Source organism: Sinocyclocheilus anshuiensis, unplaced genomic scaffold (genome assembly GCF_001515605.1).
Source record: "Sinocyclocheilus anshuiensis isolate Anshui unplaced genomic scaffold, SAMN03320099.WGS_v1.1 scaffold166, whole genome shotgun sequence".
Taxonomy (NCBI): Eukaryota; Metazoa; Chordata; class Actinopteri; order Cypriniformes; family Cyprinidae; genus Sinocyclocheilus; species Sinocyclocheilus anshuiensis.
Genome location: NW_015546050.1, coordinates 1,718,597 through 1,731,233, shown reverse-complemented (window position 1 = coordinate 1,731,233; position 12,637 = coordinate 1,718,597). Strand labels below are relative to the sequence as shown.

The 12,637-nt window shown below is 41.1% G+C and overlaps 1 protein-coding gene across 1 annotated transcript in view; it reads right to left on the bottom strand.

The window, feature by feature from the left end:
- LOC107699122 (collagen alpha-1(XXI) chain-like) overlaps positions 1-12,637 on the bottom strand; it is a 64,461-nt gene that overhangs the window by 39,816 nt on the left and 12,008 nt on the right. Inside the window, exons 6-9 of the mRNA XM_016500295.1 lie at positions 4,466-4,543; positions 3,876-3,884; positions 2,823-2,906; positions 1,561-1,623 (exon numbers count right to left, since the gene is read on the bottom strand). Coding sequence (XP_016355781.1) covers positions 1,561-1,623; positions 2,823-2,906; positions 3,876-3,884; positions 4,466-4,543 — 234 coding nt within the window. The remainder of the gene's footprint in view (positions 1-1,560; positions 1,624-2,822; positions 2,907-3,875; positions 3,885-4,465; positions 4,544-12,637) is intronic.

The window sequence follows — 12,637 nt, the reverse complement described above, 5'->3', positions numbered from 1 at the left end:
AAAACATTTCTAACAATATACTATACATTTAAATAAGAATAATAAATGTATGAAATTGGCCGCAACTCGCCCGCCATTTCCTCCTCTGGAGTCAGACGCGGCTCAAGTCACTGCGCACAATTCATATTCTGGGAATATGTGCAATATCAGGGAGGACGAGGAGCAGGTCTTGATGGTTGTGCCCTACTGACCCACCTGGACCTGTTTTTCCCACCTGATTCTCCTCCTGACAGCCCCTCCCTGGCGAATCCCCCTGAGGAAGAACCTTCTTTCTCAGGGGCAGGGCACAATTCAGCACCCATGTCCAGATCTTTGGAACCTCAATGTGTGGCTTCTAGATGGGACGCAGAGGACTTAAGTGGTCTGTCAAAGGCAGTGATAGCCATTATCTGCAGGCATTTTTGGTCAGCGAAATGTGCCTGAGACCCCGGTCTGGATACGTGCCTAAAGTTCCCACCAATCTCTTGGAGGAGGCAGACCCAGCCCTTGAGTTTCTGTGTCCCATCCGCCTCCTTGGCATTGGCGCACTGTGCCTCTCTAGCAGACATCTGCAGAGCTTCGGGATGGGCAACACCTAATACCTTTGAGGTTCTACAATGTCCAGGTTGAGCCAGTTTCTTACCATGAGATCTGTTCTTCCTGGTCTTGGTACAAAATAATATCTGGCTCACAACATGCGACAATACTTTTTTAAAAATGTACATTATTTTAAATTTTAAAATGTATGTAGTCTGTAACAGAGCATATGTGTCTAACATAATTTTGTATTTTCAGCTAAGCAGAATAATTAATATTTATATTCTGGTGTCAGCATTGCCCTGCTTATTTGGTGACCAGGAAAAAGGCCAAGTCTATTTAAGTTCATACCTGATGTAATACCAAATTTAGCATTTTTATAAACAGCACTTTTTGTTACCTGTTTATCATTGTATGTCTTAACATGATGTCTTAGAGGTAACAATAAAAAAAAAAAAATCCCATTTAATTGTGAGATCAGTATTGTGTGTATTGGATCAAATTGTGACATTACACCCCTATTATTTATTTGTACATTGCAGGTGCAAAAATCGGAGTCTTTTTTTCTTTTTTTTGTCATTATGACAAAGTGAGAAAGAAATATTTAAGATTTTGATTAGGTCATTAATCACATTTCAGCATTCAATTTTAACTAATTAAACCAAAACATTTCTAACAATATACTATACATTTAAATAAGAATAATAAATGTATGAAATTGAAGTAAATTAGAAAAGAATGTAAAAAAAAAAAAAAAACATCTTCGTAATGATTTCTGACATCTGGGCACCATTCTGTGTTTATTGACTTGTGACCACACAGTGAAGAGCATCAACCTTTGATCAAAATGTTGAACATTCTTACTTTGAAATGAAATTAATTAAATTAATTAAAACAGCAGAGTTCTTGTATGGTGAATGCATGGACAGTTATATCCTAACACACTTGTGGGGAAGATAATGCATGTTGCAGTCCTGGATACTGCATTGAACACGATATGTGCTCAAGTTAATTTGAGGTTGTATTAAACTGTGTAGTACTCACAGGCTTACCATCAGCACCAGCTGAGCCAGGTAGACCAGGATCTCCTGTTCTCCCCTGTTCTCCCTAGAGAATGTACAAATGATGCATTGTAAATATTATTAACATAATTTAATTGCAAAATTATGATTCATTACAAAAAAATAGATATCTATCTTTTTGTATCTTTGCCAATGGGTAACAGCTAGTTTGGAAAAACAACAACATTTTCAAGCATTTAAGGGGTCATGAAATGGAGAATCAGAATGTTCTTGATATTTACACATATAAGATGTATGTAACAGTTTAAAATATTAATAATTATTTTCAACCCCTTTGAAACAGCAGGATTTGAAATTGGGAAAATCGTGACGTCACAGTTTCCCCCTCGACACACACTTAAATATGCACCATCATGTATGTAATCAATGAGGTGTGTTCTGAACAACTCATGTCTGTCCATCAATCACAAGAGCAATACTGCTGTTGGATAAACATGTGAAGTAAGACCGTCAAACTCAGACACTATTGTGTCAGTGGATGTAAAGAAACCGCAACTCCAAAAACTTTGCATAGCTTTCCTAAAGATCAGGGCTGCATTTCTCAAAAGCATTGTGAGATAAGTTGATTGTAGATTCATTGCCACCAATGGTCTCTACGATCTACCTAGGCTTACAATGCTTTTGGGAAATGCAGCCCAGAGCATTAGAAATACATGGTGAAAATTAAGATGGAGAAATTATCCTTTTTCTTTTTTTTCTTTTACAAATATTTGATCTTTTTTTGGTGAAAAAAAAAAAACTTTATAAACTAAACTTGTGAAAAATAATATAAAAATCTTCATTTCATGAACCCTTTTAAGGCACTTACTTCTTCTTTTTTTCTCTCATGAATGCTTTGCATGATGTAAGAACTTATTTTGGCCTCTTATATGAGAAAATGATGTATGTGAAAATGAACGGTATAATAATAATACTGAATAAATTAAAATGTATAAATTACAGTTCAGTAATGTACTCAATCTGTGTGTAACTCTTTTAATCGCCACATGCAGTCAAGGAAATATTTCCGCAAACTATTTAGAATTCTGTTCAGGGACATTTTACTGTGATCACCTGCTGAAAAGCAGCATGTGTTTTCAAGCATTGGCTTGACCTTATAAACTTCAAACTTGACTTTTGGAGACTTTTATGTGCAATGCAATGACTTTTTATGTAATGAAGAGATTACATAAGTTGTTCTGTTGTATAAACTGACCAAAGGGATTGAGGGATAGACTATTGTACCTTAATTCCTGGGGCACCAGGTGGCCCAGGTGGACAGATGCATGGCTCTGGGGAGTGATCAATGTCACCTGGTCCATTAGCACACTGAAGAAAAATCAACAAAACTTTTTTTTACTACGGTGCATTTCATAAAACATAAAGCATCAGACATAATTTCCTCTTTGTGTTCATAGCAGCCTTTTTGGTTAAGTTATTCAATCATTCAGGAGTACGGCCCAGTAGTTCTAAAATAGCCAAATGACAGCGTTTGAAATACAGCATGACATAATTGTTGAACCTGACATTGACATTAGGCGCTTTAAAGTCAGCATGAAATCAAAATAAACCATTTTTATTTTAATGGAATATTGCACTTTATTATAAATGTTTTATTCATGTATTAATTATTATTATTTTATGAATGTGCCCACATAATCTTGAATCAAAATAACTTTTCCTTCCCCTCACAACAACATCTCTTCTCTGACTCTGATGACTTCTGCACTGGCATGAGTGCAGGACAATAATCCCTCCCCTCCAGCAATGTCACTGACATGAGATCATAGCATTTAGCAAACAACAGTGATCCAATCAATTCCTGATGGCAAGATCAAGTCATGCCCTATTTTTATTTGTATTGTTTCTCTCGTTCAAGAAGCCGGTTCACTCTGAAATATATTTCACAATAGGGAAGAAAAGACAATCTCAAGTTTCATGCCAACTCGAAGCCACCATATGATACACCAAAAAGTATCATAATATTATCATGATTTTTTGGACATGGTACCTTGATAGTACTATGACATGCTTTAAAGTACAGTAGAGTAGCATGGTGCTGCTATAGTAGTTTTATTCAAGCAGTTTCACTGAATGCTTTTGTCAGTGAGAAGGTTCAGACCAGCATCATTCAGCCATACATTCTCAAAGCTGCTGACAGTCCACTGCAAGATTTTTCCAGCTATGACAATACTTAGACACTCCAAAGAAACATGAGGCAAATCTTACCTCTGCGATTCAAAATGAGATTAGCAGTTACTTTTGAAAGCGAGCAAAGCCATCTTCAAAAGTACATACCTCTCCATCCTAAAAATAAAAGGAGCAAAAATACATAAAGGGGCCAGGTCAAAAACCATAACTAAGCTTAGAGGTGCAAGGCTTTACTGCAATGTGCAAGCAGAAAAGGAAAATTGTGTGAAATAAAGTGTTTGCCACAGTGTTTATAAATGCCCTACATCTCTAAACACTGAGTCTCAAAGAGATTGGAAAATAGTGCCAGGTCAAGCAAATTGAGTTAGTGAACTGAGAACAATGACAAAGCCAGTGTTGCACAAAGATGTGATTGACTTTCTAATAAACGGTTCTGAGCAAATATCATGCTCCATATGAAACTGAAAAGATTCTTTTATTTTGTCAGATTAGATAAGATTAGTACATTAAAATCATTCCAAAACATGTTGGACTGGAATTATAAGAATTACAAAAGTAAATAAATGAACAAAGTCCTCTGTGTTTACTGTTTTACTTCTCAGTTTTTAAAGACAGAATTGTCCGGTAATAAGATAAAATATTTTAAATGTCAAGTCACTCTTAATACAATATGACATTAATAGGTGGAACATATTTGAATGGGCCAAAACAGAAACATCCAAGATTCTGGTACTCACAACTCCAGGTATTTCACAGGCAGTTTCTCTGTTATTCTGCTCAGGGTCACAGTAGATTCTGAGTTTTTGTATTTCAAACTGTTCAGGAATAGAGAGAAAGAGAGAGAAATACAGGTAGTTTTAGAAAAGTCAAGGTCTGGGGCTGGGGAAAGGGTGCTCCCTGTTGCATATAAAACACATTTGGTGTCAGCATGACATACTGTCTGCTTTTCCACAGGAACACTGCTGTGTTGCACATTTTGAAAATTTTCCATATTATGTTTATTCTTTGGCAAAAGATCACAAACACACAAATATTCCAATAACTTCCAATATTCCTTTTTAAAATTGTATAATATGCTTTGTAATCATTTTGTTAACTTCATACACCAAAAATATTAAAACCAATATCATATGATTTCTTTTTTCCCTTTATTTATATATTTATTTATTATTAGGGATAAGAATTGATGTTTGGATGAGTGATGTTTGTCGTCCAAAGAAAGAGTAGTGAATTAATTTAACATTTAAATTAGACATGAAACATACACAAAATGATATTACTCTTCAGCTCTCTTGGCACACCTTGTCAATATAGAATCACTATTTTTTTTCTTAGTTTACTCACCATTGTGAATGATGAACGATTTGGATTATGCTTATCTTCACAAAATGACAGCTTTTCAAAAAGATACACTCATATGTGATGATTTGAAAGCATAACTAAACTTTTTACAAACATTAGTCAATCAAACATTTTTTTTTATAGGCTAGGAGTGATGATCGACACATTGATAATAAAATACTATGAATTCTACTACTACTAAAATGTCTGTGTCAACTCAAACTAATTAGCTGAAATCGAAATGTTGAGAAGGTTGAGACTACTGAGTAAGGAAGCTGAGGAACACCTGAGAAGAGATGATGCCAACCCCTCAGAGGACCTCAGATGATGCCAACCCTGAAACAACATACAGAACTACCACATTTTGCTATAAGTTTGATTGCATCATATAATAATTGCTGTTAATAGTGTTCATCGTCTGTTTTATTACGTCTTAAATTGATTTTTCCGTACTGCTGGTTCGTCTGGTCAGAGGAGAACTGGCCCCCCGACTGAGCCTGGTTTCTCCCAAGGTTTTTTCTCCATTCTGTCACCGATGGAGTTTTGGTTCCTTGCCGCTGTCGCCTCTGGCTTGCTTAGTTGGGGACACTTCATTTCCAGCGATACCGTTGACTTGATTGCAAAGATACTATTTAAACTGAGCTGGATGTTGACATCCCTGAATTCAATGATGAACTGTCTTTAACTGAAAAATTTGTGTTTACTATTGTCATTTTGCATTATTGACACTATTTTCCTAATTAATGCTGTTCAGTTGCTTTGACACAATCTGTATTGTTAAAAGCGCTATATAAATAAAGGTGACTTGACTTGACTTGACTACCCTTCTCATGGCAGTCCCAGCGTTTCATTCAGAGATCGCCCAGAGGATCAGTTGTCGATAGAAGCATTGGGGTATAGGCTATCATCCTCTGAAGATGAAGATTCGGCAGGGCTGTCCCCCTTAGGTGCTGTGGCTTCTGCCAAATCGGACCCAGAGTTGACGGGCATGATTGCCTGGGCAGCTGTGAGCATCGGGCTGGAGGCAAATACGCTGCTTAGCCCTGAGCGTTCACGGCTGGACGATTGGTTTCTCGGTGTGGAGCACAGCTCACAACTGTGTTCTGCCCCACTTCCTTTCTTCCCGGAGGTGCATGAGGAGGTCACAAAGTCGTGGAAGGCCCCATTTACGGCCAGAAGCCACTACTTGACCTTCTCCGTCCTCACTACCCTCAATGGCGGGGCAGCTAGGAGGTTCGTTGACGTTCCCCAGGCAGAAAGAGCGGTTGTGGTGCATATGTGCCTCCAAAACGCTGCCACCTGGAGGAATTGTCTGCATCTCCTGTCCAAAATCTGTAAGCTGACGTCAGCTCTGGCTGCCAAAGCTTACAGTAGAGGTCTGCGCGGGACTGTTTTTTTAGTCCCGCTCCCACAAGGTTATAATCCGCACCCACCCACTCCCGCGATATATTCACTCTTTGTTCACCCGCTGTCCGCTTAGAATAATTTACTTCCCGACCCGACCGTTCCCGCTAAATTTAGATCTCTTTACCAGAATCTCACATTTAAATTTCTGCTACTGAAAGAGAGAGATAGGCTAACAAATAAAAGTGTAGTCTGCACAAAATTGTATTTATTTTATTAGTCTTGTCAATACACAAAATTCGTGTAACATCTTGCTGTCAACACAGTAGGAAAAAAGTGTTGCAGAGAAAATAAAAATGTAGGTTGTACAAAAATTGCATTTCTTAGTTTTATTCGTCTTGTCAAGATACAATTCGTTTAACATTTTGCTGTCAACACAACAGGAAAAAGTGTCGCAGAGAAAAAAAATAAGAATGTAGGTTGTATCCATCCACACTTTGCTCTGCCATCTTTATTTTGCTCTGTCACTCATCGACAACATGCCTGTTCTGTCTGATGGCCGTATATTAACCACCGGTTAGCCTGCTCTGAGGACCGTTAGCACGTGCTGTGCACACAGACCCCGCAAATAAAATACATGACGCAGAAAGCACTGGTCCGTGCATGCAGCACATGCATAACAGTCCTGAGCGCAGGCTGTACTGGTGGTCGATAAGAGTGAGTAAAGCGCAGATATGCTGTTCTGAAAGGACGTCGGGAATGGGATATTGTTAGACCGCCCGCTCCCGTTCAAATCGCACCAGAGTTACCGACCACTACCGCATTTTATTCGGAAATGTAATCCCACGTCGCAAGAAATCTGGTCGGGTTTTGCAGGGGCAGACCTCTAGTTTACAGTGCTGCGGGCCAAGCCGACTCATGCCATGGCCATCTTGCAGGTCCACCAGGCCAAGGCACTCAAACAAATGCACGAGGGTATTACTGAACCGAGGTTGTTGCAGGAGCTGTGCACGGCGACTGACTTCGCCCTCCGGGTGACTAAAGTCACGGCGCGGTCCCTCGAGCGGGTGATGTCCACCTTGGTGGTCCAAGAGCGCATCTCTGGCTCAATCTGTTCGAGATGAGAGACGCTGACAAAGTGCACTTTTTTTTAAGACAGGCTTTCTTGACAGGCTGGCCTGTTTGGCGGCACTGTCGAGTAGGGCTGTGCGATTAATCGAAATCGAATCGCAATCGCGATTTGAGACGTTGTGGTTTGCTAATCGCAAAGCCTGCGATGTGGACGTGATATTACTCTGTTCCAGAGCATATGCATAACAGCCAGCCTTGAATGGCAGTCTTACTAACCAACAGAGTGAGCACACCTCCGTTCTCCCCAATCAGCACTGCTCTAGCCACCATTAAAAAAAAAAAACAGAAAGCGGCGGGAGAGAGAGAGTGTGTGATTATGGCATCTACAGGGTCAGATCGATAGCTATGCAGATGAATACTAAAGAAAAACGTATGTAATATGAGATTACTTCGGCTTCTAAATGACAGACACCAAACAAAAAAGGTAACGTTAATTTGCAAGAGCTGTGTCACAACACATATCAAGAGCTCCCGTATCGGTTCTGCTTTCAGTACTGGAGAATTAAAGATATAATCTTAGATGTTTTTATTAGTACATGAACGTTATCTTGCACATTTTATCTCCCCAAGATTCTAATTTGAAAGAAGTTTATTATGCATGTTCGCTATTCCCAATTCAGAAGACCGCACACACAGCATGTGTCTCTGAATGCTTCTCATACTCGCTCCTCTCTGCCGCGACGAGGCTTGATGCACGAGCGCAAACTGTGTCAACTCGCGCCTGGCTCCTCGTTTAAAACAAGTGTAAATTCAGTCTAACTGCTTTGCTAATTTCACTTGGATGAAATTAAACATTCAGCACATTTTCCACTTGTTCTTAAAATCCCAAATACTTACAAATGAATAAATCAGCCTATGTAACCTATGTAATACTTTAATAATTGACTAAAGTAATACAGTTCTTTATTTACACAAAATAAACTAATCTTTCCTGTGAAATTCAGTAATTAAGTAAATTCTGTAAAAGTAGTAATTCCATTATAATATTCCCTGCTGAAAAAAAAACAATAGAACCCCTCCCAAAACACAATAGAAAATGTAATGGATTTAAGGGTTATAATGGGAATTATATTGGCTTTAATGTAAACTATAATGGTGTCTACTGGTATTTGATGGATTCTATTGGTGGGATGTAATCTGGCAGATGGGAAACAATAGAACAACAGTAATTCCTATTGGAACACACTGCCCAAAACACACTACAAAAAGGAATTTTGTAATTGTTTTAATGGAAATCATAAGGATTTCTGTGATGGTTTTTATTGTTTTTTTCAGCAGGGTAACGATACCCATACTGTGCTGCACACTATTGACAATGTTAAGCTGAAGCCTTCGGCCAATCCTGGATCAGCGAGTCTTGAATCAGGCCCTTCACAAGCTTCCATTCAAGATGTTGACTCAGAAGCGCATCCTCAGATGCATCCAACTTCAGGATTTGTTTGCAGCAGTCGACCTGACCTGACCTGGGTGCTAAATGCTATGTGCAGGCAGCCTCGGGGTCCTGGACGGGTCCTCGACTGTTTTGGCACATCAGCTGCCTGGAGTTGCTGACAGTGCTTCTAGCTCTGCGGCGGTTCTGGCCGTGGCTGCAGGGCAAACATGTGTTGGTCTGAACGAACATTGTGGCTGCATTGTACATCAACCATCAGGGAGGTCTACGATCAAGTTGCATGTCGCAACTTGCCCACCATCTCCTCCTCTGGAGTCAGACGCAGCTCAAATCGCTGCACACCATCCACATTCTGGGGGACCTGTTTTTCGGAACTCATGCTCCTCGTGACAGCCCCTCCCTGGTGGATCCCCCTGAGGAAAGACCTTCTTTCTCAGGGGCAGTGCACCTTATGGCACTCGGGTCCAGACCTCTGGAACCTCCACGTGTGGTTCCTGGACTAGACACAGCAGACTTAAGTGATCTGCCACCGGGCGTGGTAGACACTATCACTCAAGCCAGAGCTCCCTCTACCAGGCGAGCTAATGCCTTGAAGAGTCTGTTCGCTGACTGGTTTCCGGGACCAAGTGGTGAGCCTGCAAGCGCTGGCACCGGAGGAGGAAGATCCAGCTTGGTGTTGCTGTGTCCCATATAAGCACTGCACATACTGTATACGTGGACCATACCCGGAGCTTCAGAAGCTCCGAGCAGCTCTTTGTCTGCAACGGAGGCCAGCAGAAGGGGAAGGCTGTCTCCAAGCAGAGGTTGGCCCACTGGATAGTGGATGTCATCGCCCTAATGTACCAATCCCAAGGCGAGCCGTGGCCCCTGGGGATGAAAACTCACTCCATCCGGAATGTAGACTCCCCCTGGGCGTTGGCGCATGGCGCTTCTCTAACAGACATCTGCAGAGCAGCGGGCTGGGTGACACCTAACACCTTCGCAAGGTTCTACAACCTAAGCATAGAGCCAGTCTCTTCCCGTGGGTAATAGGTAAGTGGCAGGAAGAACTGGCTCGGTGTCACGCTTGCTGCGCCATTCCCCCTTACAAGGGATGCGAGCGCCTTTCTCTCTCCCAGTAGAGTCCCTGGGACGGCGAACCCTGGTTGCGCATTCCTCCAGCACCAACCAGCAGTCAGACTCAGTGGAGGAGTTTGATGCTAGGCCCAGTATTTGTGTTAGCATGCCTGGAGTTTCGTTCAGGCTCTGTACTGGGTTAGGTGTCCCATCTGTGTGATTCCCTGTGGGTAGTCCCAGATGTGTATTCTTCCACGGTAAGGTTTCCCTCATGGTAAACCCGTGTCTTCTCCTGGACAGATTCAACTCTGTCCGTCTCTGTTGGTAGTAGCTCCATCCCTACTCAGGTAGGACCTAACTCTGAAACCTATTCCATATGTAGTACTGCCCCCCTGGGGTCAGTCCATATTATTATCGCCACATGTCACCTCCCTATGGGTAGGATGTGGTCTCCGTAGTGGCCTTATTCCTTGGACCTAGTCTCGCTTCCCCAACATTTTCATTTAGACTTGCTGAGAAAAAGCAGGAAAAGATCTGAAGCAAGTCTTTTTCCAGAAAGAAGTTGAAATTCCTTCAGTTAAAGAATTTCTGTGGACGGAACAGCAACATAATAATAATAATATTAATTAATTCATTACATTTATATAGTGCTTTTCTAAGCACTCAAAGCGCTTTACATTGTGAGGGGGGATCTCCTCATCCACCACCAGTGTGCAGCATCCACCTGGATGATGCGATGGCAACCATAGTGTGCCAGAACGCCCATCACACGCCAGCTTATTGGTGGAGAGGAGGCATTCTCCAGCAGCGAGGCCCCTCTCGGCACCAAGGTCAGTGAATTTGCTCTGGGGAGTTGGGAAGGTTACGACTTCTGTATCTATATTTGTTTAACACACCATGGCTTGCCAGCATTTTCAGTGCCACGGATTGTAACGGCGTTTAGTGGTTGTGGCGTTTTCCATAGGAACCCTAATTTTGTCACAACATAACTCGTAGTGACCGACAGATAGGGAACCCTCATTCCCTGATGGAGGGAACGGAGACATTATGTACCCTTGCCACAACCCTGAACCAATTGCTGAGTGCTGGGACACGATCTCGGCTCCTTAGCATAAACATGAATGAGTGGATGCATGCTTCCTTATATACCTTATATACCCTATATCTTATACAGTATATACATTATATATCTTATAAGGCTGAGCATGCAAAATCCGCTCTCCAATTTTCATTGGCCATTTCTCTTAAACTCAGAGGTGATTGGGCCTCCCAAGTAAGACCCCTAATGTCGTCACAACATAAGGTCTCTGTTCCCTCCATAAGGGAACGAGGGTTACATATGTAATCGAGATGTTGATTTGAGCCAATTTGGGTTGATAATCCCAAACTTATTAAAGTTAATTTATAATAAGTAACTCAGCGGTGCTTGGTTGGGAATGCAGACAGGAACCTCCTGGGGTCCACGGTGGCGCCGGTGGCACCACTTGCAGATTTAAATTATAACAGCGAAAAGAACATAAATGCTCCTTCATACGTGATCGTACATATAAGAGTAATACAGCATTTAAATCTGTAAAGGGTCTACTTTTATTTGTGTACACTCACAATATCAACAAAACATTGTGCTTTTGCAAAATAAAGAAAATGAACAGGGTGTGCTTTTAGCCGTCTCATTCTCCGCGCATATCTCTTTGAAATGCCTCACTAAAATGAACTGAAACTCAGCAAATATTTGACACACACACATGAGAGATATATCTATAGAAAGCTTGACATGTCTACATTTAAACGAAGTAAGTCATGCCAAAAACAAATATTATGTGCCAAAGTAATCAGTATGAAACCAACGCGATGTCAAGTCTTGGCCGTCTGCCTTCATTATCTCTAATTAGATCACGCCCACGCGCCGATATTTTGATATTTTGATATTACAATAGTCATGTAAACATGTATGTAACAGGCATGTAAACGCCCACATCACAGCAAACAAAGCAGAGAGACTTTTCCTCAAGTTCATCTCGGCTACTTCGCTTCTGGAAGAAGACGCGCTGAGAGGAATAAGACAGAAAGAACTTTGGATTTTCCTCAGAAGAACGCGCCAGCGTGATATTCAGTGGAGGATATAGTAAGTCTTTTTTTATTTGCCTACTTGCATTAGTTGCTATTGAAACTGAAACTCACCAAATATTTGACACACACACATGAGAGATATATCTATAGAAAGCTTGACATGTCTACATTTAAACGAAGTAAGTCATGCCAAAAACAAATATTATGTGCCAAAGTAATCAGTATGAAACCAACGCGATGTCAAGTCTTGGCCGTCTGCCTTCATTATCTCTAATTAGATCACGCCCACGCGCGATCGCGCTTTTGATTTTACAATCGTCCACGTGAGACGCGCGCATGTAAACGCCCACATCACAGCAAACAAAGCAGCGAGACTTTTCCTCAAGTTCATCTCGGCTACTTCGCTTCTGGAAGAAGACGCGCTGAGAGGAATAAGACAGAAAGAACTTTGGATTTTCCTCAGAAGAACGCGCCGGCTTGATATCCAGTGGAGGATATCAATTACACTAGTAAGTCTTTTTTTTATTAGCTTACTTGCATTAGTTGTTATTGTGTTACTGTGACATAACTTGTACAT